This window comes from Rhinolophus sinicus, linkage group LG01, assembly GCF_036562045.2.
Source record: "Rhinolophus sinicus isolate RSC01 linkage group LG01, ASM3656204v1, whole genome shotgun sequence".
NCBI classification, from domain to species: Eukaryota; Metazoa; Chordata; class Mammalia; order Chiroptera; family Rhinolophidae; genus Rhinolophus; species Rhinolophus sinicus.
Genome location: NC_133751.1, coordinates 649992 through 676080, shown reverse-complemented (window position 1 = coordinate 676080; position 26089 = coordinate 649992). Strand labels below are relative to the sequence as shown.

Here is a 26089-nt window from a genome sequence, read left to right as displayed (position 1 = left end):
TTTCCTGGAGCTTTTCAGGACAGATGCAGTTTCTTGAATGACTACAGGGATATTAAGATGACCTGTTTCGTTTTGACTGACTTGGGTAGTTTGTTGGCCGTTCTTCGTATCTCCTGTTTCTTTGTGAAGTTTGTAGAGACTTGTTACAAATATGTTCATAAAGCCTCTTTGAAGCATTTTTACCATGGCTGCTTTATGCTTTAGAGTCCTTGCCAGAGAATTCTGACTTCTCTGTCCTCTCAGTCAGTGTTCAGCATTTGTGTGTTTGGGTTTTCTTTGCGCTTTCGTGTTTCCTTCAGAGTTAACGTCCAGAGTGTTTAGTTGTACTCACCAGAAAGAGCAGGGGAAACACGTCTACGCCGTCTTGTCCAGAACCAGAGGCCCTCGTCTTCCTTAGATGACTTACAGCATCTGTTCCTTCTCGATTGTTCTTCTTGATCAGTGTCATGAGCGGGGTGTGTATTTTTACACCTTTTTTTGAAGAACTAAATTTTATATTTGTTCATTTTCTCAATTGGCTTTTGTTTCTTAGTTTCTGATCTATTCTTTATTATCACCTTCTTTCTACTTTCTGTGGGTACTTTCTGTTATTTTTCTAACTTGCTAAATTGCATTTTTTCTACTCACTAATTTTTGGCCTTTCTCTATTTGTGATGTAGGCTTTTAAAAAGCTGTAATTTCCTGTGAGTTGTCTTGGAGCTGCTTGCCTCAGATTTGGGCATGCAGTCATTTTGTTACTGTTGTGGTCTGATTATTTTCTAATTCCATTATGTTGTTCCTGTCCATTTCTGATGGTGAAGCATTACAAAGAGATCTGTCCAGGGGAATTAGAAAGCTTATCTTTTGCTGATGATTTCTAATGTAATTGCCTAGTGGGTGGAAAGCCTTCTCTGTTGGTTTCCTGTCTTTATCATTTGTTAAAACTTGCACCGTGAGCTAGGAGCTGCTGCCTTTGTTGTCTGAGAGCTGAAGGGGGTTGAGCCGTTCAGCGGCCGGTGCAGTGTCCCGCACACACACACCTCCGTTTTGTGTTGGTTCTGCACCCGCATTACGCTTGCACCAGGTGGCTTGTGTTGAAACATGATGTAGCCTGCTTCGTGTGTTCTCAAAGCCCTCGCCTAGCCTGCTCTTCTGCAGATCCCACCTGCCCCCGTTCTTACACTGGCCTAAATCGCCCCAGCCAGTGCGGCCGCTCTCGCAGGAGGGCGTGGGGGAGCCCAGTGGGAGCAGGTGGGACAGTTCCGGCCTCACGCTCGTGTGAGGTGGAGCCCAGTAACCACGTGAGCTGCTCGTGCCCCGTGTGCACACGTGCAGCTCTGCGTCTGCCAGTGTGTGGAGTTTGCAGCCGAATGGGCTGTGCCCAGGAGGGATTGTCATGTCCTTGGGGACGTGTCCTTTGAAGCTGATTTGTTTTGGCAGCCTGTTCAGCAGACGTTGAAAACCATGGCTTCTGCTGTCCTGCGGGGCCGTGTAGCCAGGGAGGGCCAGGCAGGAAGGAGTGCGTGGCCCCCTCGGCTTCTCTGCCTCCCTCCCTGACTGGGCTGAGTCCTGAGCAGAGAGCACCAGAGCCTGGTACTGGTGTCTAACCCCACGGGCTGTGGCGTGTCCCCAGCTCCCTGAAGCGTGTCGGTGATGCCAGAAGAAGCGAGTCACTGCATGAATGTGTCTGTCACATCACTGTCCAGATTTCTGGTCTCGTGTTCTTTACTAATTTAGTGACATATCAGGGCCACTTATGTTTAGTAAACTAGTTCCCTTTTTAGTTTCTAAAATGATGTAAATTGCCCTTAGGTTCAAGTTCATTAATTTCTGCTTTGATTGCATTGTTATCAGAGACTGCTGTCGGTACTGTTTCCATTTTTTGTGATTTACTGAGAACATAATTCTGTCTCTGGAATGCTGAGAGCCTCCTGGAGAAGGGGCAGGAGGGCTCATTCTTTGTTTTCTCCGGCGGGACACTGGTTTTCATTTCAGCGCCTCACTGCCTTCAGCCCTGCTTGTTGTCATTCCCTGAGGGAGGGTGGCACCCTCAGGACGGACCCTCCAGCTGTCTCGGAAGAGGAGGTGCTCGCCTGGTGACTACGCGTGCCCTGGGGCTTCTGGGGGGCTGGATGCTTCCTTCCAGGAAGTTGGAATTATGACTCTTGCTGATTCCCTGACCTCCACCTCCTACGTGTGGAGCCGTGGCAGCATTCTAGAATGCGGGGTGTGCGGGGTACGCTCCGCCAGTTTCCTGCCGCCTTCTCCTCACAGCCAGAGTCCTTGGCTGGCCGCAGCTGTCACCACTTCCCCGCCCACTATCCAGAGGCAGGGCAGTCGCTTCTGCTGACTTTTTAGTGCTTGTGAGTTTGTGCCTTTTCATCTGAGGCCATGTTAGTGCAGTTTCTGTGAGGTGGAGGTAAACATGGTAGTTCTGCCACATTTGGTGGGAGGTTTCTTCCATTGCTTTTTGAAACTTTTGAGTATTGCCTTTGTTTTTACATTTGAGTCTAATTCATGTACCATAAACTCACACTTTTAAAGTGTGTGTTTTAGTGGTTTCTAGAATAGGCACAGAGCTGTGCAGCCATCACCGCTGTCTAATTCCAGGGCACGTTCCTTGCCGCAGAAGGAACCTCGTGCGCCCGTCCCCCCCCAACCCCCCCACCCCAGGAACCACTGCCCACCCCCCTCCTTCCCGTCTCTGGATTTGCCCGTCTAGCACATGTCACGTGAATGGGGGCAGAAACTCCGTGCCTCTCTCTGTCTGGCTGCTTTCCCTCAGCATCGCGTTTTCTAGGTCCCTCCACGCTGCATCGATCAGTCCTTCGTTCCCTTGCTGTGGCTGGGCCACTTGCTGTCCATCCATTCGTCAGATGCTGGACGTTTGGGTTGTTTCCACGTTCTGGCTGTTGTGAGTCATGCTGTTGGGAACATGAGTGTGCAAGTTCCTGTGTGAACACAGGTCTTCAGTTCTCATGGCTGGAGACTTAGGGATGGAATGGCTGGGTCACACGGTAACCCTCTCTTTAATTTTGTGGAACTGCCAGGCTCCTTTCCAAAGCAGCTGTACCATTTCATATCTCCACCAGCAACATGTGAGGGCTCCGCTTTCTCCGCATCCTTGCTGACACGTTCTTTTCTAGGTCTTTCTCTCCCCACCCCTTCCTGTCACTACTGCTGTTATTGCCATCCTAGTGGGTATGAGGTGGTATCTCATTGTGGTTTTGATTTGCATTTTTCTGATGACTAATGACGCTGAGCTGCTTTTCATGTGCTTATTGGCCATTTGTGTGTCTTCCTCAGATAAATATATATTCAAGTCCTTTGCATCTTTTTTTAATTGTTGAGTTGTGAGAGGTCTCTATGCAGTCTGGATAGCCGTCTCTTCTTAGGTATATGATTTGCAGATATTTTCTTCTATAGCTTATATTTTCACTTTCTTGTTAGTGCCCTTTGCTGCACAAAAGTTCTTAATTTTGAGGAAGTCTAGTTCATCTATATTTTTGTTTGTCGCCTGCGCTTTTTGGTGTCATAACCATGCAATCATTGCCAAATTCAATATCATAAAGATTTTTTGCAATGTTTCCTTCTAAGAGTTTTGTAGTTTTAGTTCATAATAGGTCTTTGATCCATCTTGAGTTAATTTTTGTATATGGTGGGAGGTAGTACACCCACTCTTTTGCATGTGGGTGTCCAGTTTCCCAGCACCATTGTTGCAAAGACTGTTCCTTCCCCCGTTGAATGGTCTTAGCTCCCTGTTACATGTTCTCCCATTGCTTTCTGGTGGATTCCCACACGTTGACCTTAAGGCCTAACTCCACAGTCCAGGCCCCTCGGACCTTCCAGTCAGGCCGGTTGAACCTTTGAAGGCACTTGTGTGACTCCCCCATGAGATGCTGTGTGCCCACGTGAGGAGGAGTTTTACTCAGCGATAGCTTTCATGGTGCTCCCGTCCGTGTGTTATTTGCTCACGTAGTCCACTTTGATTCTCAGCGTATTATATGGATAGGACAGTTCAGCTTGAAATAAACTCAGCCAGTTCTGTTGCTCGTTGCCTAAAGCGGTTCCCCCAGCGACTCGGAGAAAGGCAAAGACATTTATTTCATAGAGGTTCCCATGAGTTTTGGTGCTCGGACCTCCGAATTCCAAGTGTTGGGATGCTCTTGTAAACAAGCCCTTTGCCATGTCTACAACAATAGTTTTAGGTGTCATAAATAAACGTCTGGGGGAGAGTAAAACACACAGCAAAAAGGGTAATGTCATGAAAATGGGTGCTCGTGACTGATGATTACATTTCCAGTTGGAGCAACCAACATGAATTCAAAAAGTAAAAAGTCAGGAAATTTAGACCAAAGTGAAAAGAGTGCTCTGGAAAAACACAGGACGGTACAGAAGACAGCTGTTTGGACAAAACGACTGAAAGGGAAGGGTTTCCATTAGATGATGACACCAGCTATGAAAGTGGAAAACCAGCAATGCATTTAAATTAACATATAATTTCATAAAGGTTATTTAAAATTTAGTATATAGAACATAAGTATACTGAAAAGTATAAGTAGCAAGTTAACTGTTTTATTTACAATCTTGAAAGTTTGTACAGTTTTACCAAAGAGCTTTTGGACCTGGCACTCGGAGGTGGAAGCTGCCTCACGGGGGGGAACGGGCAGCGTCCCCAGGCGGGGCTCTCACTGGCTTTTCATCTCCTTTCCCGCACGTGTCTCGTGGTTGAATGCTGAAGGCACGTGTGCTGCCCTGTTGAATCCAAGAAAGCCGTGGTGTGGCAGCTCGGTCCTGATGGACCGGCCGTCAGTGTGGAAGCTCACTTACCCTGTGTTTCTCTGTTTCAGGTCGGTGGGCGCCACAACAGGCCTTCCGTGAATCACCGCTTCGGTGCGATGCTCTAAGCTCCGACAAGTCTGAACGTTGGTGTCTATGGATCTGCTCTGACTCCTAGAGCCTGCTTATGGGGGAAGGTGAGTTGCTACAAAGTACCTTTTGTTTGCTCCTTTGTTTTGTTTTAACCAAGAGTGTACATGACACTCAGCCTCACATGGTGCCGTCTGCATTTTACCCTCTGCAGTCTGTGACGCGGTGTCAAGTGGGGGGAGTGCCAGGGAGAGAGTGCCAGGGAGCAGTGCCGCGGAGAAAGGCCGTCGGCACCGTGTTGTGGTGACCTGGGAGCCTCGTGCCGTTGGCTCCTGACAATCACGCTGCGTCGAGTTGGCGTTTGAAGGAGCTGGTCTGAGTTTGCAGGACAAGTCTACGCTGAGGCGGAAATGTTTTTCCATGGCTCTTTCCTTTGAATTTTTGAGGAGTGTGGGAACCCTTAGAACTATTTGCCCCTAAGAGTTCCCCGTTTCTACCCCTCTAGACCTTTATTCTGCCATTTTGCAAAAAGTACTGGCTGGAGAAGCTGTTGTCAGTGGCTTTCCGGGTTCCCTGTACGTGAGCACCAGGCCTGCCATGTGTGCAGGGGCGTGCGTGTGGCTGTAGGAGTGTGTGTGCATGTGTGTAGGAGCATGTGCACAAGTGTGTGCACCTGTGTAGGCAGGTGTAGGAGTGTATGTGGGAACGTACGTGTGCAGGTGCACAGGGATGTGTGTCCAAGTGTTGGGACGTGTGTGCAGGTGCGTGTGGGAGTGTGTGCGCGTGTGTTCCGTGTGCCCCTTTGTGCTCCCCACCCTGACACCCACGTGCTGCGCGCCGGCCTCTGCCAGGCTCAGCCTGCAGGACTGCCACTCTCCAGCCTCAGTTGCGCCCAGGCTGTCCGAGCGCGTTCTCCTGCATCTTCTGTTAGGAGGGTGTTGCCACAGCCTCAGCGTCCATCCGAGGGTGCTGCCCTCACCGGCGGCCGCAACGGGGGCACAGGGCGCCTGCTGTCAGCTCTCTCATGTATAATCCAGATCACAGGCAAACTTCTGTAGCTTCTGAGTTCACACACCTCACCGGTGGTTGTCAGAGAAACACTCGCATCTTTAAAGAGTCAACAGACTTAATAATAAGGGACACTGGCCCCCGGCCCGCCAACTGAATTGTTCACCATCCTCTGAGCACCAGCCCCTCACCCACCCTGCCCAGATGTTGTCTGCTGGTTTGGGCTCCACATTTGCAATCCCGTGGTGCTTGACCCAATTCCATAAGCCCATATCCTGTGCTGTTTTGATCATTGGTTTGTTTGTTCTTCCTTCCACGGAGAAGGTTAAAACCATTTGAACCTCCAGGTGTCTGTGGGCTGCACGTCACATGAGGGATGCGTCACAGCGGACGGCGGGTCTGCTCTGGGCTTGAACGGGAGCCGAGGCAGCGGCGCCTGTCACATGACTGGTGCATCCCCAGCTGTGGTCAAGAGCAAGGCCAGTTATGGAAACCAGAGCTGGGGCTGACCAGGGTTCTTCGGTCACTTGGGAGGAGGGTCCAGCGGCACCCCCAGGCCAGGCTGTGGCTCACCCCAGGCGAGAGCCAAGGGGCCCCTGGCTGGGCTCCCTGCCCCTTCCCTGCCCCTCTCCCATACCTGCGCCTGGAGCCCTGCGTTGCTTGTCGGCCTCCCCTCTGCCTGGCACCCACATGCCTGGTGGTCTGGGCATCTCCCCCATGTACGGGCCAGGACATGGCCACAGACAACCCACAGCTGTGGGCGAGGTGACCGAGCCCTGAATGCAGTGCATCCCAGGGAGCACGAGGCCACGCGCACGAAGTGCTGCCTTCTGTGCGGCGCGGGGCTCCCAGGCCTCCCCGCCCCCCAAACTGCCCACGTCACGTCCTCACTTCTTGCCCTGGCCTTGGACTCTCAGCAGCGTTCAGGCAGCTTGCCTCCCCCTGGGCCCTGGGTGCCACCATCCTCCCATTCTCTTTGGCCTCGGGCCATGCCGCCTCATCTCCCTTGGGGTCCCCGCACCCCCCAGCACCTCCTCTTCAGCCAGTGACCCTGGTCCCTCATGTCCCCCGCATGTTGCTTCCTTTCCTCACCCCTTCAAGGGTCTGGCTCCTGCCTTGTCCCCACTTTCTGCCTCCTTCCGCCCACGCATGAGCAGGCAGCACACCCCTTGGCAGCTCGTTCCCTTGCAGTGACCACCCATCTCTGTCCCCTTGACCGCTGGCCTTGCTGTCACCACTTGCCCACTTTGCCCCAGACCTGCCTTGTCAAGCCCACAGACCTGCGCTTGCCAGACCCAGCGGCCAGTGTCCTTCCTCCCCACATTCTCTCAGGACACTTGATCCTGTCAGTCACTTGGTAGGTGAGCGTGGGCCCTCAATGACCCGGGCGTTATGCGCATGAGCAGCAGCCACAAGTGACTGCTGCTCCTTCCCGCAGAATAGGACGGATCCTATGCTGAGAGCTGCTGGGAGGGGCACTCTGGCAACAGTGCCAGCCACAGCGGCCGGGCCGGCTTACTGTCCACCATAAGCACCCTCCTCCTGGACACTGACTGGTGACGTCCAAGCCCCTCGGCGCCGTCGGGCACCCATGCCAGAGCCTGCCCGGGGTGGGCGTGGGGGTGGGAGGTGTGCAGCTGGCTGAACATCTGCACTGCGGGTCAGAGCTTCAAGCGTGTGTGCGCTTTGATCCAGACATTTTATCCATAGGTTTGTATTCCGGAGCCGGACAGGAAGAGGCACCTGCCCAAAGTTTGTTAAAACACTTTAATGGGACAACTCAGAAGCTGGCACTCAAACATAGCAGATTGGTTACATTTTTCTGTGCAGAAATGGGGGTTTGGTCACTATTATGTAGATTTAAATATACTGAGATAGAAAAAACATTTTGGATGTAATGTGAAGTGAGAAAAACAGGACAATAATGGGTGATCAAGTCCTATTTTTGTTAAAAATACAGTAACACACACCTACTGGAAAAAAGTCTGAACAGGTAGACTTCAGACTAGCTCACTGTCACTGGTGGTCTTTCTGGATAATTACAGGTTAATTTTTACACATTCTGTTCTTTTCTGTAAATGAGCGTCTAGCACTTGTGTTACTTACTTTTTTCCTATAAGGAACCGTCAGGCTGACTGGTCAGTGCCCCCCTTTCTCTCTGCGCCTTTGCTGGCGTTAGAAAGCCGCTGCTTGTGCTGTGGTGCCGCAGGAGCCAGCTCGGTGCCCCCGGCAGCTCGCTCCCTGTCTTCATGGCCGGCGATGGCACTCTGCACCCATGTTTTTACTGTTCCCCGCTTGTGTTATTGTTTATCTGCACCTGATTTCATGTGAGATGCTGAGATCAAGGTACAACTCCATAAAAGTAGAGCTGGAGGGCGACTTTCTCCTGCTTGGGGACAGAAGTGCCAGTGCTGGAGGGTGCACCAACGAGCATTGTGCACGTTTGTGCACGTCCTCTGGTGCTGCGGGGTCCTGGTCCACCCTTCCGTTCCTCCCTGCCCAGATCAGAGCCCTCACACCTGAGAGGTTGGCTGTCAAGGACGCATGGGCTCCACCATGTCGAAGCTTATGTGTGTGGCTGGCTTCTAGGGCTGGACCCCGAAGCTCCGGATCCCGATGGAGAACTGGCAGTGGGGCCATTTCAGGCACCTCATCCTGGTGGGAGCAGCGTCCCCTGCATTCCCGGGACCGAGCCCGCGTGCGTCGGGAGGCTCGTCCACAGGCAGGCAGCTGACAGCACAGTGACATTGAGAGCTGCGCTTTGATCAATACTGGCCCTGAGGTTCCCCCACCCACCCCTTCCTTTTCCAAGGGCTGCATGGCCCACATACATGCCGATTTGTGCAGTGGCCGCTTTTGGGGAAAGGACACATTGAAATGACAGCGCATACGTGCCAGGCGCACCCATCAACAGCACGAGGGGAGCCGGGCGAAAAGTAGGTCGCATGTGCCTGGTCCCATGTCACGAGGTTTCCAACCTGAGGCCAATGGGATTTGTAACCTCCTTCGGTTTAGAACAAAACACCACTCTAATTTTCTCCTTAGCATTTCATCTTCTCTAAACGGGGAGAGTGACCATCTGTCTGGTAGCCCCGTCCAACCGGCCCTGCCCGACCTCCATCCGCTTTGTTCTGAGGTAAGGGGTGCTGGGGGCTGGCCGAGCCTGCCCTGGCGAGGGGGACAGGCTGAGTCCGAGGTGGGGACAGGTTGTTGCAGTGTGCAGTGCTTTCTTGGGGACAGGAGACTGGAAATGGTGTTGTGCTTACAGATTTAGACATTCAGGTGACGACATTTACATTAGGCCCCTATCTTAGTAATGTGCTTCCTTTCAAGGGTTAAGGTCAACTATTAACAACCTATAATGGAAGTGTTATTATGGAGCAAAATGAACATGTAACTTCTCAGATGTTTGTCTTCGGTGATGCTGGGGTAGGTGTGGGAATGTGATTCTCACCCATAGAAACGTGGGTCACCCCCGGGCCCTGAGTGCCCAGCGTGGTGAGTGCCTTTGGTTGCGAATGTTGACCTGTCAGGTAAACGGGTGAGCTGCTGGCTTCCACTCGTGAACGCCACGTGTCAGGATGAGGCTAATACTTGTGTATTATTACTGTATGGAGAACATGCCCTTTTGGACTTTGATACTTACTTAAGAAGTAACATAATTCTTTTATCTTTGGGAAGGCCAGCGAACGTGATTCCTTCGTGAAAAGCAGATGTGAAATGAACATATACTAGTTTAAACATGTTTGTAAAACTCACCTGCGTTTTGTAGCTTATAAATAACACAATCTCGTTTTTTGCCTGCCCTACAAATGACTAAGGTGTTCCATGAGCTGTGGGTCCTTCCAGTGAACATACTTTGAACAAGTAATGAGTAGAATATCAAATGTGGGCAGTATCTGTGCGGCGGGCTGCCCGCTGGGGCCGTATCTAGGCAGAGTGTATGCGCCTGTTCAGATTTGCTGGGAAAATTGTTTCCAGGACCAAAGCCATAATGGAATTTGATTTCTGTTCTAGCAGAAAACAGTCTTTTGCCCCTTCATAGATAAAATGTTCAATATTTGCATTTTAACTAGCTTTCCAGGAAACGGGTCCATGGCCATGTTCACTGAAGTAAATGTAAACACTTCAGATTATAAATTACTCCACATTTTAGAATAATTTGTTACCAAGCTGCCCCTTTGGGAACAAAAGAAGCCTTTTTCTTTGTGAAAGTAATTCCTGTGGAATGTTCCTTGCTTAGGTTCCAGTTCATTCCAATTGCAGCCTTTGCCTGAGTCTCATGACATTTCTAAAGGGCTCTTACCCACCTTCCAGTATGAAGAAAGGGAAATGTTTTTACCATTTCATTAGGACAGGACAGAAAATTTCAATGTTTTTCACATTTATGATTATAAACATTTCTTTTATGCTTGGACAAAGTCCTCATGTATTTTGATACTTTTTTTTTTTTTATGTTTAAGCTGCTTTACTCAGTGATCTTCGCTAGCACTTTTTTTTTTTTTTTTAAGATTTTATTGGGGGAAGGGAACAGGACTTTATTGGGGAACAGTGTGTACTTCCAGGCCTTTTTTCCAAGTCAAGTTGTTGTCCTTTCAATCAGTTGTAGAGGGTGCCGTTCAGCTTCAAGTTGTTGTCCTTTCAGTCTTAGTTGTGGAGGGCGCAGCTCAGCTCCAGGTCCAGTTGCCGTTACTAGTTGCACCCCCACCATCCCTTGCGGGCGTCGAACTAACAACCTTATGGTTAAGAGGACACATTCCAACCAACTGAGCCATCCGGGAGCTCAGTGGCGCTCAGCTCAAGGTGCCGTGTTCAATGTTAGTTGCAGGGGGCGCTGCCCACCATCCCTTGCGGGTCTCGAGGAATCGAACTGGCAACCTTGTGGTTGAGAGCCCACTGGCCCATGTGGGACTCAAACCGGCAGCCTTTGGAGTTAGGAGCACAGCACGGAGCTCTAACTGCCTGAGCCACCGGGCCGGCCCTTGATACAATTTTTAAAAGTCTATTCCTGTGGCACCTGGCATGTGAGCCTGTGACAAGGATAATGTCACCACTCGGTCATCTTATGTGGCAGCCAGACTGAGACGCTCAGGCGTGACCACTGTGTGTGTTCCTGTTAGTAAAAGTGTCGTTACACCCCGCGTACTACCCTGAGAGGATGAGAACCACTCTCCGGCCAGTGTCCTGGGATGTGGATTTCCCTGCTTACGGGAGCTGACTGGAGTTTTTCCAGAAGTGACATAAATACCACACTGCAGAAGCAGCTGGTAGGAGCCCTTTGCATTTCCCAGAGGAGCGTCCTAACACAAAGCAAGGGGCGTGTGTGCCGCCCGTGCCCAGTGCTCACGTCCTCCTCTCACTCTGACCTGGCCGGGGAAACACCAGGCTGGCCTCCTAACAGCATGGCCATCACTTTTGGCCTTGACTCCTCTGGGAATGGAAGGCCACACGATGGAGTTGGAGTTGGGCCTGCCTGGCCTTCTGCAGGTGCCCTCTGACCTCGCCACTCCCGTGTCCGTGGCTTGTGCGGTCTGTGTGAGGCCCCAGGCTCTGCGTGAGAGCAGAAACCCACCAGCGTAAAGCAGATCGTCACCATGCGCGGAAGGTTTGCGGTCCTGAGAGCACCCCATAGCTGGGGCTCTTGAAGACGCATCTTCACTCTGGCTCAGGTGGGGGCCTCAGTGGCCAGTGCTGTGAGCGGGGGCTGCCAGGCCGTTCCTCAGGCAGAGCCAGCACTGCGTGTGCCACATGAAGAGCACAGGGCTGCCTTCCCTGAGCGCCGCTGCAGTGTTTTCTGAGGAGCACAGGGCAGTGGGTCCCTGGACGGTCCTAGACCATCCGTACCACCTGAGAACTTGCCGGAAAGGCAGATTCTCAGCTATCCCTCCCCAGACGGCCCTGGTGGGGCGTACTCTGTGACTTCCCAGACCTTCTAGGGGATGCTGATGGCACGTGAGTGTGACAGCCCCTGGACTGGCTGCAAAGTGTATGGCGGGCGATGGTCACTGGCTCCGGGTGCAGAGGCGTGTGATCTGTGGCCCCGGTGGATGCAGGCTGCGCGAGTCCTAGCTGAGTGATTTCTCGTGCACGTAGCCGCTGACGATTCGTCAGGTCAGATGGGAGCGTGTGGTGTGGCCTGAGGGCTGTGTCCGTGTGTGCCTGCACACCCAGCAACACCCCATCGCTAGGCAGTGCCCCTCCGCCCAACTGCCAAGCAGGAGGCTCAGGAAAAGCAAAAGAGAAGGGACATAGCGAGACAGGGCCTGCTCGCGGGGGCTCAGGCGGCGAGAGGGAGCAGCTGGAGAGGCCCTGGCCGGCCGATGCCTCAGGGCGCCCTCGCCTGAGACGGGGTGAACACGGGCTATCTGCGGGGTGGCCAGGGGGCCGTGTCTGGGCATCTCCAGGGGCCTGGCTAGGGGGAAGGGGTCGAGCTCCGGAGAGACAGTGGGTGGCCAGCTCAGAAACCGGCTGCTCACACCCTGTGTCCAGCCCTGGGTTCAGGGGCTAAGTCCCCTGAGCGTGCAGCCCCCACACTAAGGTGTGTGTATGTAGAAGAGGGTTGCCTTCATTGAAAACAATCCAACAGGCTCTAAAAGGGAAAAAAACTATGTGAAATACATCCTCCTGGGTGCGAGGTGGGTGCTGGCCAGGTGGGGAAGGGGTCTGGGGGAGGGGGCCTTGGCCTTGTTCTGTGTCCTTTCCTAAACTAGTGCTACGTGCGGCTACAGCGCTGGGAGTGGAGCGTGCTCAGCAGTGGTGCGCCATCAGCTAGTAGCCATTAAACACACCCGATTTAGAGCCTCCGCTCACACTGAACACGAACACCGTGTATTTGAGATGGAGTAACGAGAATGCACAGCACCGAATGTGGAGTTTTTAAAAGTTTTTTGGGTAAGGGCAGTCTGCAGTGCCCGCCTACACCCCTGCTTTGAACGCCAGCACTCCGGTCCTCGGTGTGGGGACCCGGCAGCCCGACGACAGCAGCGGCTCTGGGCACAGCCCACGGTGCTGCCACGCTGGGGGCACAGCCCACGGTGCTGCCACGCTGGGGGCACAGCCCACGGTGCTGCCACGCTGGGGGCACAGCCCACGGTGCTGCCACGCTGGGGGCACAGCCCACGGTGCTGCCACGCTGGGGGCACAGCCCCATGGACACACCTATAGGTCTTACATGCAGAACAGGAGCGAACCAGGCGTCCCAGATGACAGTGCCTGGGAAGCCCCCTTGGGGCAGTGAGGCGTGGGGGGGTGGAGCTCTGTGCCGTCCATGGGCGTGCGTGCTGTGCTGTGCGTCTGGACGTGCGCGGAGCATCCGTGTGTAGACTTGTGAGACCGCATGTCCCCGCGCAGACGTGCACGGTGCTCTGCAGCTGGTGAGACCCCATCGAAAGGAGAAGGGGTCACCCCGTGGCCGAACCCCTGCCAGGGAGCCCCCGTGGCAGTGCGGGGACCTGCGAAGAGCGTGACTATGTGCACCTGACAATCTAGTCACGGAACACACAGTGCGCGACGTGCGCAAAACGCGGCGGCAGGGTGTGTGTGGAAATGCTCTGAGAGGAGTCCGCTGACTGCAGCTCCTGCCCCGGTGGTGGGGGTTCTGGGTCCGCTGTCCCTCTGTCCTCACGTCTTTCGGAGCCTCTGGGGTCCTGTGTCCACCTCTGTGGTGTGTGAGGGGCCGTCCGCCGCTGCCAGCACTCGCCTTTTAATTCTGTGCTTCTTCCTGCTTTTAAACAGGATCCTGCTGCTCTTACAGCCCAGTCTTTGAAAAGACGCCATCTGGGCGACTGAGCACACCTGTCTTTCGCTTGCTGAGCTTGAAATTGTTTCTGAGCCTCTAGAGTGGCATCTGGGAGTAGACAGCTGGCTCCAGCAGGCGACACCCTGGGCTCCCTGCCTCAGGCTGGGCTGGGATGCACGGCAGGGGCGCTGGCCTGTCCCCTGGCTGCGTCCACAGCGACTGCCTCCAGGACAGGTGCTGGCCAGACTTTTAGAAGCACAGAGAGCCCACCACTGCCTGGCCAGGCTTCCCCGAGGTCACCACCTTCCCCGCCCCCCTCCTGTCCCCTCCCGCACGTATAGATCCCAGGCCCTGGCGCTGAGCGGGGTGGTGGGGAGCCTCTCGCTCATGAACTTCAGGCCCCTCTGCAGCCAACCCCTTTTGCTGCAGGACCGATCTCTCCGGATATCCTCTTGGCCTCCATGTTTGTAAGGTCCCCTGTGTCTTGGCGATGGCAGTACGGGGGGGGGGGGGGGGGGTCACGCACTGTCTGTACCTTCCTCCAACACACAAGCAAATGAAAACGAACCAAACCCATTGCAAGTAAATTAAATGTGTTGGCCGCTGCAAGGTTTTCGGATTAAGGGTCCATCAGGAGATTGAAGTCAGGGGATTAAATTTTATCTGGAGCATCAGCTGGGAAAAGCATGCCCCTCCCCAAGGCTGGTCAGTGCGGTCACTGCTACGGGAAGGTGATGACCTTGCTGCTCCCCATCTCCTCTGCTGAGTCTGCCGGGGCCCCTCATGTGCCCAGGGCTCATCTTCAGCTCTCCCCTCCCTCCCCCAGGGTGTCTGGCAGAGGGCGGGGATCGCCTGGAGGCCCACACTGTGCCCAGGGCTTCTTCCTGCAGCATGAGACCTGACTACAAGTTCAAACCCTTTAGCGCAGTTGGGGGCATGTGGGAATGGGCCCACCACTGCCCCCTCGCTGTCCCCTGGCTCTTCCCACTCCTGCCCTCTGCTTCCCTCCCAGGACACTGGCAGCTCGTGCCAGAGAGGGGACAGGGTAGGGCCTTTGTGGGGGGGGGGGGGCTTTAGCCCTGCCAGACCACAGGTTTGAGCATCTTGGTTTCTGGAGCCTGTCTGTCCCCAGGCCCAAACTGGCCTGTGTCCACGATGGGTCTTCATGGCCCCAGTCCATCCAGAAGGCGAGGCCCAGGCACCAGCCTTCACCCCGCTTTATCAAAGCCACTGCACATGGTGCTGGGCCCAGTTCCCAACTCATGGTAGTCTCAGCTTTTTAATCTGATTTTTTGTAGTCTTTAGGCTTGAATAAAAGGTCTTTTTAGTTTCTTACCTAAATTGTCTTGCCTTTCCCCCCTGAATTTATTTTAATTTTCAGTTCTCGTGCTGTCTCTACCTTCTTAACCTTTATAAATTGTCTACTTTCAACTACTTGAATCACTTACTTTTTCTGTTCTCATTTTTATTCCCCTTAGAGTTTTACTCCCATTTGTTGTCTTTATTTTTATTCTCCTTTTTTCTCAATTTTATTGTCCATTTGGGAAGGTTCTTAATGATTTTAGTTGCTTTAGCATCTTTTAAAACAATATTTTATTTCAAGCAGATGCTATTTGTCAGTGTTGTACTAACATTATTATTCAGATATTACGACACTGAAAGAAATGCCCTGCTGACCCAGGTCAGCCTGCTTCCCGACGTGGCCAAGAGTACGTGGGATTCCGCCTGTGATGCTATGAATCCTGTAAGCACGAGGGCCCACGTCTGCAGGGGACCTGCCAGCAGGCAGCTGAAGTGGAGCCTGCGTCCCAGCTGCCTGCTGTCGTTGGGCTGTTCTGTTGCCATATCTCTGTGTCATGCTGCTCGTATTCTAGATGCCGAGATGACCCTGTGTCTCTTTTAGGAAAGAACTCCTGACTCCAGAGGGGCTCTCACCTGTGCGTACCCCGTAAAGACACCCACCAAGGACAGGGCCCTGGGCCCACGCCTGGGAGGGCGGGCACCCGTGACGGGGCCCCGCCTCTGCCGCCTGCGCTCAGAGTCCCCTCACGTGAGAAGACCACCAGAGGTGCCTGAGCGCAGGAGGCCGGCCACGTGCCTGCCTCACCCCTGCCCTGCCCCATCATCGGATGGGCACTGCTGCCCTGACTGCCTGGCAGTCCCGGACGGTGCCAGCCTCCCTGTGGCCACTGCTCGCGTGTGAGCTCTGGGCTCACTGGGCCCACAGCCACACGGCTGCCAGAGGAGGGACAGTCCCGGGCAACCCCTGGTCGCTAGCCTGCGCCTCTTGCTGGGGAGCGAGGGTCGGTGGCCTCTGCAGTGCTGCACCAGGGCCGGGCGCGTGCCCGAGGTGACAGTACTGGTCCTACTGCTGTGTGAGCGCCTGGTGACCCGTTCCCAACACGAAGCAGCGCTCGGCTCCTCCGTGGGCGCAGGAGTGGATGCGAGTGAGCTCAGGTCCATGCGGGTCCACGCAGACGAGAGCGGCCCCGCCCTAGCCTGCTCCTTCGTGGCCGCCGGCCTGTGTTTCTCCTTAAAACTCTCACGTGCCCAGCTCAGCTCAGCTCAGCCCAGCCCCCTTTGCTTTCCATGCTAACAGCGCAACACCCTTTCCTTAGTTACAGTGTTTATCTGCAGTTCCAACAGTGCCACGTTTCTCTTGGCACAGATTGCCATCTCTGTTCCTTTGTTGTAACACAAGTTGGAGGTAAGCGCTCTATGCGTTCCCCAGCCCGTCCCCAGTCCAGAAGAGGCACCAGGACACAGGTTCAGAATCAGTGCTCTGCTTTTGGGGAGTAGACATCTTACTCAAGACCTTCCTCCTCTCCCTACTCACCTCACCTCACCTCACCTCACCTCATCTCCCCTCCCCCTCCCCTTCCCTCCCCTCCTCTCACCCCTTCCCCCTTCCCTCCCCTCCCCTTCCCCCCTCCCCTTCCCCCTTTTCCTCCCCTCTCTTCCCTTTTCCCCTCCCCTCCCCTCCTTTTACCCCTCCCCTCCCCTCCCCCCTCCCCTCATCCCCTTGCCTCCTGTCCCCTCCTCTCCCCTCCCCTCACCCTGTCGTCCCCTGTCCCCTTCCCTGCCCTCCCGAGGTGGCTGTGCAGTTTTATTAAGTGCCTCTCCAGCAGCTGTTGAAGCAGCACGTGAGTGCTCAGGGCAGGGCTCCCAAGCCTGCCCCGGGCTGTCCCAGTTCCCCACTTCCCAGCTGTGACCCCCGGCCCTGTGTGTGTGGGGGATGCCTTCCTAGCAGGGCTGCAGGGGGGGACTGTACCTGGCCCACGGTACTCACAGTGTCAGCGTTAGGTTTTGTTTATTATTATTTGTGTGCTTGAGTTCCTCTTCTAATTGACTAACGATGTGGACAGAATTCCTGACATGAAATCGCGCATGCGTTGCAAGAACAACCCTCCTTACGGTCCTGTGTATTACACTCCTCAGATGTGCCAGTGCTGTTAGTGTCTGATCAGAGTCTTAGTTAGAGTTTCTGCTCTGAAGCTGGGAGCACGGGCTCCTAGTGGGCATGTGGCCAGCCTCAGGGGGACCAGTGTGAGCGTGTGTGTGTGAGCAGTGGCTGAGCCTGGGGGCTTCGCGGTGGGGTCTGTGTTGTGATGCGTTGCGTGTCAGTGTCCTGGTGTCCAGCCTGTGACTGAAACCTGCATTCCCTCATCTCTGATGATGGCAGCTGCCTTCAGACTCATTCATCGGCCGCTTGGGGTGTGCCTGGCCGGGGCTCTGCCCGCTTCTCCGTGGGCAGTCTACACCGAAGGACTAAATGAAGGGCAGATATCCGTGCCCACTCTCTAGGCCCCTTTCCTCTCCTAACAGATCTTCCTTGTAATGCGGTCCATTATATCAGTCTTTTTGGAACGTGGAGGTTTTCACGCCAAGTCAGTCTGTCCTGGTGCCACTTGATGCATTAGTGTCCTGTTGTCTTGTCGCGTAGACCCCCAGTCCACTGGGGTTGATTTGGGGGTGGACTCCATGGGGCAGGGCTCGGGGTCCCTTCCTGCACCTGCCAGCCTCTGACCAGCACCGCACGTGCCCTCATCTTTGTCTGCCTGTCTTGGCCTTAGTTGCTGGTCTGTTCCCGTGCCCCCGTCACACGGGCTGACTGCCCTCGCTGTCAGTAAATAGGTCTTCTCCCTTGGTTCTTTCTCTCAGGCATGTCTTGGCTACGCTTGGCCTGAGGAGTTCTTCACGTGCATTTTAAAACCACTTTGTCTGTGGGACTGAGTCTGCCGGTCCGTCTGGGGAGAGTTGGCATCTTCAGTTCCTAAGGGCCCAGGTCCGCGGGCATGGTGCGTGTCTCTAATTCTCAGGCCTTCTTTAATGTCCCCTAAAGGTGTTTCGCAGCGCTCTGATAGAGGTTTTACCACCTGTCTTTACATCTGTCCCACCTCTGAGTTTTTGAGGTTCTTGTACATTGAATCTTCTTTATCTTCCAGCTTTGCTGTATAAAGACGTGTCATTCCGGTCCCCTGCTAATCCTGTCCCTTCTTATAATCATTTGGGGTCCTGAGTGCCTGATTCTGGGTCTTAAGTGCCCGATTGTGTCATCTGCACCCGTCTTTGCTGGCCTGTCGCTATGTCATGGGGGCGCTCGCCTGCGGAGAGCCTGTGGGGGCCCTGAGATGCAGGGAGCGCAGACCCACAGTGGGTCTGTGCTCCCCACACGGGAGGTTATAGGAGGCGGGTGCAGTGCGGGGGTGTGTGGTCACAAAGTAAGTTACTAGACCCAGGCGGCTGCCATCATAACCCCGACTCAGCACCTCCTTTTCTCAGCATCTCCTGGCTCGTTGGGGGCATCTCAGGAGTCACTGTCACATGGGACCCACACAAGCCCCTACGAGTGCAGCAGCGTCTGTCCCCGGGCTGCCCCTCCTCTGTTGTGCTGACCGCCTGGCTCCCTCTGACACCGAGGGGCACCTACCAGCAGCGCGGTCGGCGAGTCGTCCTGGCCTCACCCGGCCCTGCGGTCGGGCAGCACGGTTCTGTGCCCGCCGGCACCCACACGCTGCTGTCCGTCAGCTGCGTTGGGCCAGGTGTCAGGACCCCCGCAAGCTGCAGCGGTGCAGCAGCAGGCCCCTCGGTGGGCGGCCCGTGTTTCTGCCATTCTCTCTGACTCCTGATGACTGGCCCACGCCTGGCTTTCCCCTGTGGCCTCAGACGCCTTCCATCCAAGGCGAGGGCAGTGCAGTGGACACGGGGAGCAGGCCCCAGCCTCTCCCCTCTCGTCTTGTCAACCCTGACCCCATAAGAAGCTCTTGTTTGCTTCCTTCCAGTATAGGGACTGGTGGGCACCGACTTGTCGGGAGCACGTGTCTGGGGGCTGATCTAGGGATGGTGGATTTCCAGCCTGGGAACTGCCAGCCGTCCCGTCCTGCAGTCTGATTTCTCTACCAAACTGAGAGCCGCCGGGACGTGATGACCATGCTCCGTCGTCCTGTCCCCTGGTGCCAGGCTCCTGGTAAGATCCAAGTTCGGCCCGATGGCCTTCCTATGGTTGGCCTCCCACTATGCCCACGGGTCCTCAGGAAGATACTGTGCATGCAGACAGACGGGGCCCTGCCAGGCACACGAGCTCGTCAGCACAGGGGTGGCGGGTGTTAGAGCCAGGACCAGGCCTGGTCGCAGGAGACCCGCCTGTCTCCACAGCACAGCTGCTGTTCCTCTTGATTCCGTGTTTGCAGTAACTGAAAGGTCTGTAAAAGACACCTGTGACCTGGTCACATCCTGGACCCTGGGCACTCCCCAGAGCCAAGACTGGGGACAGCTGCTCCTGCCAGAAGCAGGAAAGCTCTGCGCGGGGTTGGGGGGGGTGGGGGGGGAAGGGCGCAGGCCACTGGCTGCCCAGCCCCCTCACATCTGTGCACACAAGTGACAAGCCAGCAGGCTGTAGAGAAGGCTCACTGAGTTAGGCTGTGTAAGGCCTCGCAAGGTCTTCCCGTGCTAAACGAGACTGGCAAGGGCACAATAGGACAGAGCTGTCCCCTCCCCTCCATGGCCCCAAGGACACAGTGTGCATTGTGAATCTCTGAGGGAGCGGGCGGAATGCAGCTAATGCGCTCTGGCGGTTTCTGCCACCCTGACCCCCGCAGCCTGATGGGGCACTGAGCTGTGAAACACGACAGAGCAGATCTGGTTCGCCCTGAGGTTCCTGCCAAGCTGCGTCCCCCACAGCTGAGGGCTGGGGCGCAGCCCTGGCAGATCACAGCTGAGGGCCTGGCAGAGCCCGCTGCAGCCGTGTGCGCCTCGGACGGCACTTTGCTGGCAGGACTCCTGCTCCCTTCTCTGGGCGAGAAACCTCATGTCGGGGAGAACAGGCTGGAACACTTGCAGAGCGTGTGACACTGTCAGAGATTTCACAGACAGCGGTAAAAATACTTGTACTTTAATACCCAAATCTGTTTGCTCCCACCCCTACCCCTACCCCGGAAAAAGCCTCACAGCTTGGAAGTTACATGCCACTTTCAACCACAAGACTCTCCTTCAAGCCTGAAACAGTGTCGTCCTTGGTTTTTGTGCGACTAGCCTGGAAATGGAGTTTACCTGTCGGGTTGTCAGGAGCTTGACTGGAGCCAGCCCGCTGGTCGCCATTCACTGTCACGGGCCCTGGCCCCCTGCAGTAGGACGGAGGGCACTTGGTATGTGAAAGTGCCAGGTGTGCTGGGTGCTGCTCCCGGCTGCTGCTGACAGTGTTTGTTTATCTTACTAGAATTCTGTTGATTTGAATATTCTTTTCAAAAAGGAATGATTGGAAAATTTGTTTTATCAGCATTTCACTAAGTAGAGCTTATTGTTCATAAACAGATTTTGCCAACTGAATCATTTTGGTGGTCAAAATGGAGTCAGCGCCCCCTACAGCTTGCCTGATAGTTCGTGGTGAAAGACCGGGGCCTCCTGCTAAAATCCTTAACCAGAATGTCTGCCCACCACTCCTGCTGAGCGGCGGGCATGCTCCAACTTCTGGCCAGCTCAGGAGGACACAGAAGGAAATAAAAGGCATACAGACTTGGAAGGAGGAAATAAGCCTGTCTCTATTTACAGATGACATGATTGTCGTCATTGAAAATCCCATTAAAACTATTTTAAAAACCTCCTAGAACTAATAAGCAAGTTTATTTGTTTAAGAATAAGAGGTCAACACACAAAGATTAATACTATTCTATATACCGTCAGTGAACAATCAGAAACCAGAATTCACAACAAAATCACTTACAGGAACTCTAAAGTTATATACTTGCTGTCCGTATGGTAAAATATGCACAGCGTTTGTATGCTGAAAACTGCAAAGCACTGATGGGAGAAATCAGAGAAGGCTTGAATGACAGACATCCTGTGTTCATAGATTGGGCCACTCGGCATCGTAAAGATGATGATGCTTCCCGAATAGTCTGTGGGTTCAGTGCAATTCCTTTCAAAATCCCAGCAGGGCTTTCTTTGTACCTACAAGCAAGGTGACTTTAAGTTTACACTGAAACTCAAAGAAACTAGTTAACCCAAGAGAATTTTGAAAAATAATAAAGCTGGAGTAATTTTAAGACACTGTCACAGTAGTGGAGACGGTGTGGTATTGGTGCATAGACAGGCACATGCATGAAACCAGAATACAGCCCAGGATTCACCCGCACAAGTATGGACAACTGAATTTTGACAGCGGTAATAAAGCAATTTAATACAGAAAGGGCAGTCTTTTCTAGAAAGGATGTTGAAACAGTTGGATATCTGTATGCAAAAAAAAAATAAACAAACCAAAAACAAACAAAAAAACAACCCTTAACTTCATACTTTATACAAAAATTAACTCAATATTGAAATGTAAAATACAAAACTGTGAACTATTTAGTAGAAAATATAGGAGGAAGAGTTAAGCACATCTACAAGATAAGAGTTTTTTTTTAAAGCCATAAAAATTAAAATTGAGACATAGCACTTCGTCACAGAAACGTTTGCTCTGTGAAAGATCCTGTTAAGAGCTGAAAAGACAAACCAGAGCATCAGAGAACATCTGTGACTCACGTCCAACGAGGCCTGGACTTGCCATGTGTAGTAGGGAACTCTTTAAGCTCCACAGTCAGGAAACAAACAGTCCAGTTAGCAAATGAGCGAAAGACTGGGGCAGACACTTCTTCAAACAGGACGAGTGGGTGGGAAACAAGCACATGAATAAGACGTTGGGCTGTGAGGAGAAAGCAAACGAAAGCACAGGCAGACATCACCGCAGGCTGTTAGCCGGCTAGTGGGAACACTGACGACCCCGAGGGCTGGCGCAGAGCAGCACAGCTGGCGTGACTGCCCTGGTGAGGACGGGAGGTGGCAGCTTCTTACAAAGCTGAAGGCACACCTTGCCTACAGCTCAGTACTCACAGTCCTGGGTATTTATTTATCCCAGAAAAATGAACACTTAGGCTCACACAAAGGTGTGTCCTCTGTTGTCCCCAGCTGCCTTCGTGTAACTGACAGAACTGGATGCCACCAGGTGTCCTGCCAGGTGGTCAGCCACACACGCCGTGGTGCAGCCGTTCCGTGGAAGGCTCCTGGGCCACAGAGAGGGGCACGTGTTTGTTCTGTGCCACGACTTGGTAGCTCTGAGAGCGCTATCACATTGAGTGACAAAAGCCACTTTCAAAGAATGAAACTGGACTGCTGTCTGTCACCACGTACCAAAATTAATTCAAAATAGATCAAAGACTTAAGCATAAGACCTGACACAACAAACTGCATAGAAGAAAACATAGGTACTAAACTTATGGACCTTGGGTTCAAAGAGCGTTTTATGAATTTGACTCCAAAGGCAATGGAAGTAAAAGCTGAAATAAGTGAATGGGACTATATGAAACTTAAAAGCTTCTGCACAGCAAAAGAAACCATCAACAAAATAAAGAAGCAACCAACTGAATGGGAGAAGATTTCTGCAAACAGCACCTCCAATAAGGGGCTGATATCCAAAATATACAAGGAACTCATACAAATCATCATCAAAAAAACAACCCAATTGAAAAATGAGCAGAGGACCTGCAGAGACATTTCTCCAAAGAGGACATACAGATGGCCAATAGACATATGAAAAAATGCTCAACATCACTAATCATCAGAGAAATGCAAGTCAAAACCACAATGAGATATCACCTCACCCCAGTCAGAATGGCTATCATGAACAAGACAAATAGTAACAAGGGTTGGAGAGGCTGTGGAGAAAAAGGAACCCTCATACACTGTTGGTGGGACTGCAGACTGGTGCAGCCGCTATGGAAGGCAGTGTGGAGGTTCCTCAAAAAATTACGAATAGAATTGCCATATGACCCAGCAATCCCTCTCCTGGGTATCTACCAAAAAATCTGAAAACATTTAGAGATAAAGACACGTGTGCTCCAATGTTCATTGCAGCTTTGTTTACAGTGGCCAAGACATGGAAACAACCAAAATGTCCTTCGATAGATGAATGGATAAAGAAGTTGTGGTATATATACACAATGGAATACTATTCGGCAGTAAGAAAAGATGATATAGGACCATTTGTGACAACATGGATGGATCTTGAGAGTGTAATGCTGAGTGAAATAAGTCAGACAGAAAAAGCAGAGAACCATGTGATTTCACTGATATGTGGTATATAAACCAAAAACAACAAAAGAACAAGACAAACTGAAAGAACAGAAACTCATAGACACAGACAATAGTTTAGGGGTTACCAGAGGGTAAGGAGGGAGGGAGGAGCAGGGCTCTAGAAGAGTGTAAACGGGGTCTAATATATGGTGATGGAAGGAGAACTAACTCTGGATGGTGAGCACACACTGTGAGATATAGATGGTGTAATACAGAATTGTACACCTGAAATCTGTAACTTTACTAACAGTTGTCACCCCAATAAACTTGAAAGAAAAAAAAAAAATCCCATTTATTTGATTGGATTTATGAAAAGTTCTTGAAATGACCAAAGTGCAGTGACACAGAACAAATCAGTGGGTGCCTGGCATTGAGGTTGGGGACAGTGAGTGACTGCACGGCAGCTCTTCGCAGTGATCCTGCTGGTGCTGGTCCCAGAGAGCCAACATGCGATAAACAAACAGAGACGCGTGACGAGCTGGTGAGTTAACAGTGTGCCGCCTACGTCGGCCACTGGTGCTGGTCATGTCCCACAGCGAGCGTGTCCAGGGTCCACAGAAACAGCATGATTTTCACAAGTACTCAGGGATCTACAGTTATTTCAAAATTATACACACACCTATATGCACATTCGTTAGAGTCAACAACTATTAAATCTGAGAATATAAAAAAAGTAAATTGTGTAAACAGACCAATTCAAAGTGAGAGATTATCAGACTGGATTAAAAAAGCAAGGTCAATCTATGTGTAGTCAGCCAGACACCACCCTGAAAGCCACTGCTATTAGCTGGTTAAAAGTGAAAGGACATTGGGGGGAGGGGGGTTCACACAGTGTGAGGGATATAAATGATAAACGTCTAAAGTTTTGCTGTGTCTTGTGCACCTGAAACTAATAAAAAAAATTAATTAAAAAAAAAAAAGTGAAAGGACAGAAAAAGATACATCATGTGAACACTAGTCCAGAGCAAACCTGAGTGACTACGTGAATGTCAGATGACGTCGGCTCAGGACGAGGATGATGACCAGGGGTAAGGAAGGACACGGCAGGCAGGCAAAATGACCAGTTCACCAGGAAGACGTTTCAGCCCCAAGTGTACGTGTATCTGTCAAATAACAGCCTCGAAATACGTGGAACAAAATTGGATAGAGGGAAAGGACGAACTCACAGGTTCCAGCTCCCCTCGCTCGGTCACTGACGGAACAAGAAGACGGACACTCAGCAGGGTGAGAAGTGGTGAGGCGCACAGCCCTCCGCTGGGTCCCGTAGGACGCTAACCCCGCAGCAGAAAGGCCCTTGTGTGCACGGGCTGTTCGCCACGGTAGGCCATGGTCTGTGCAAGAAACTAAACGCCTCACGAAGTCAAAACAGCTGACATCATAAAACGCCTATTTCTGTCCAGTGTGGAATTAAACTAGAAATCAGTAACCAAAGATAACTGGAAATTGTCCAAATACTTGGAAATCAAAACACACACCTCTAAATCAGGTGCTGGTCAAAGGGGAAGTATCAAAAGAAATGAACTGCTTTGAGCTCAGACTTATAAATCTGTAAGATACAAGTAAGTCAATGCCCCTAGTGAAAGTTATACATGAAATGCTAGACTCTAACAGAGAAGATCTTCAAACAATAATCTAGGCTTCCACCATAAGGAACAAAAAGAACAGGAGTAGAAAAAGCAAGCACAGGTGAGGGGACTAGTAAAATAAGACCAGAAACGAGAAACTGAAAACAGAACTAAGCCCTTTCCCGTTGGACCAGCTCAAATAAAGACAGGAAAACAGTCCCAAATTTCGAGAACTCGGAGAATGTGGCAGTCGTTTGTTTTGTTTTATGAGGCAGGATTTGGTTCTTTTTTTCTTGATGTTTTTCTGCACCCTTTAACTGGCCTTAACCAAGATGTGTTTCTTTTTTTTTCTTTTAGGTTTAGGTGTACAAAACAATGCAATAGACATTTATGCCCCTCACAAAGTGAAATAAGTCAGTCGGAGAAAGACAAATAACACATAATTTCACTTATTTGTGGACTCTAAAGAACCGACCAGATGAGCAAACTAAACAAAAGTAGTCTCAGAAATGTAGAGAAAAAACGGACCTGATCCTTTTTGAGTGTCTCCCCCACCCTCTGCTGGGAACTGGTGAGCTTGCAAATCAGACTGAGCTGTGATGGAGAGGGGAGGGGATGGAGGGACGGCCTCCAAGGTCCCCTTGTCCCTGCCCTGCCTGTGTCTCTGGCTCTGCCTGGCTAGCTGGGCCTTCTGTCCCGCAGGGAGCCCCTCACACCCCAGCACACAGCAGGCCCCCAGCCCACCCTCAGTGACCGAATGAGGAGTGAGGAGGCGAGTGGACTGGGAGCAATGCAACGTCATCTTGGGTGTCTCCTGAGTTTCCGAGTCTGGAAATGGCTGGGTTCTGGCCCACAGTGGCCGTGGGAATGGAGGTGGGCAGTGCTCAGTGTAGGTGCTCACGCAGCCTTTACGTCCGTGCTGAGGTTGGACTGCCCTCCTGTGCTCCAAACTGGGGGTTCAGTGTTGAATGAAGATGCTAAGCGGGTCCTCTGCCTACAGTGCGGCAGGGTCAGGGCTGTGGGGAGAACAGGGCCCAGGAGGAGGGGGCGCTGGCAGTTCGGGGATACAGGTAGAGCAGGAGAACGCTGCCTCTGTCCCAGGGAGGGAGGCCAGTGGGACCACATGGGACTTGGAAGTGCAGGCAGTGAGGGCAGCGCTGTGGGGAAGGCCTGTTGAATTGCTTAGGCCATGGAGAGATGCCGGAGGGTTTTAGCAAGGGAAGAATGGCTCGATTTGAAGTTAGAAAGGTCACTGGCGATGGGAAGCAAGACGTACCTCCGACGTGTCCAAAGCGAGCCAGGGCCACAGTGTGGCTGTTGGGAG

The 26089-nt window shown here is 52.5% G+C and overlaps 1 protein-coding gene and 1 long non-coding RNA gene across 31 annotated transcripts in view; one reads left to right on the top strand and one right to left on the bottom strand.

Moving 5' to 3' along the window:
- PCBP3 (poly(rC) binding protein 3) overlaps nt 1-26089 on the top strand; it is a 192979-nt gene that overhangs the window by 128911 nt on the left and 37979 nt on the right. For 29 of the 30 annotated variants that reach the window (XM_074321971.1, XM_074321951.1, XM_074322525.1 and 26 more), the window contains one exon: nt 4830-4955. In XM_074321971.1, the coding sequence (XP_074178072.1) occupies nt 4946-4955 (10 nt within the window). In that variant the 5' untranslated portion in view covers nt 4830-4945. Of the gene's footprint in view, nt 1-4829; nt 4956-8901; nt 8993-26089 lie in introns of all 30 variants that reach the window. The other variant, XM_074322297.1, reaches the window with a different exon arrangement.
- Nucleotides 20697-25306, bottom strand: LOC141569149 (uncharacterized). Its single transcript, XR_012492575.1, has 2 exons — nt 24171-25306; nt 20697-21040 (listed from the first exon to the last, which is right to left on the bottom strand). It is a non-coding gene; the product is annotated as an uncharacterized LOC141569149 (long non-coding RNA).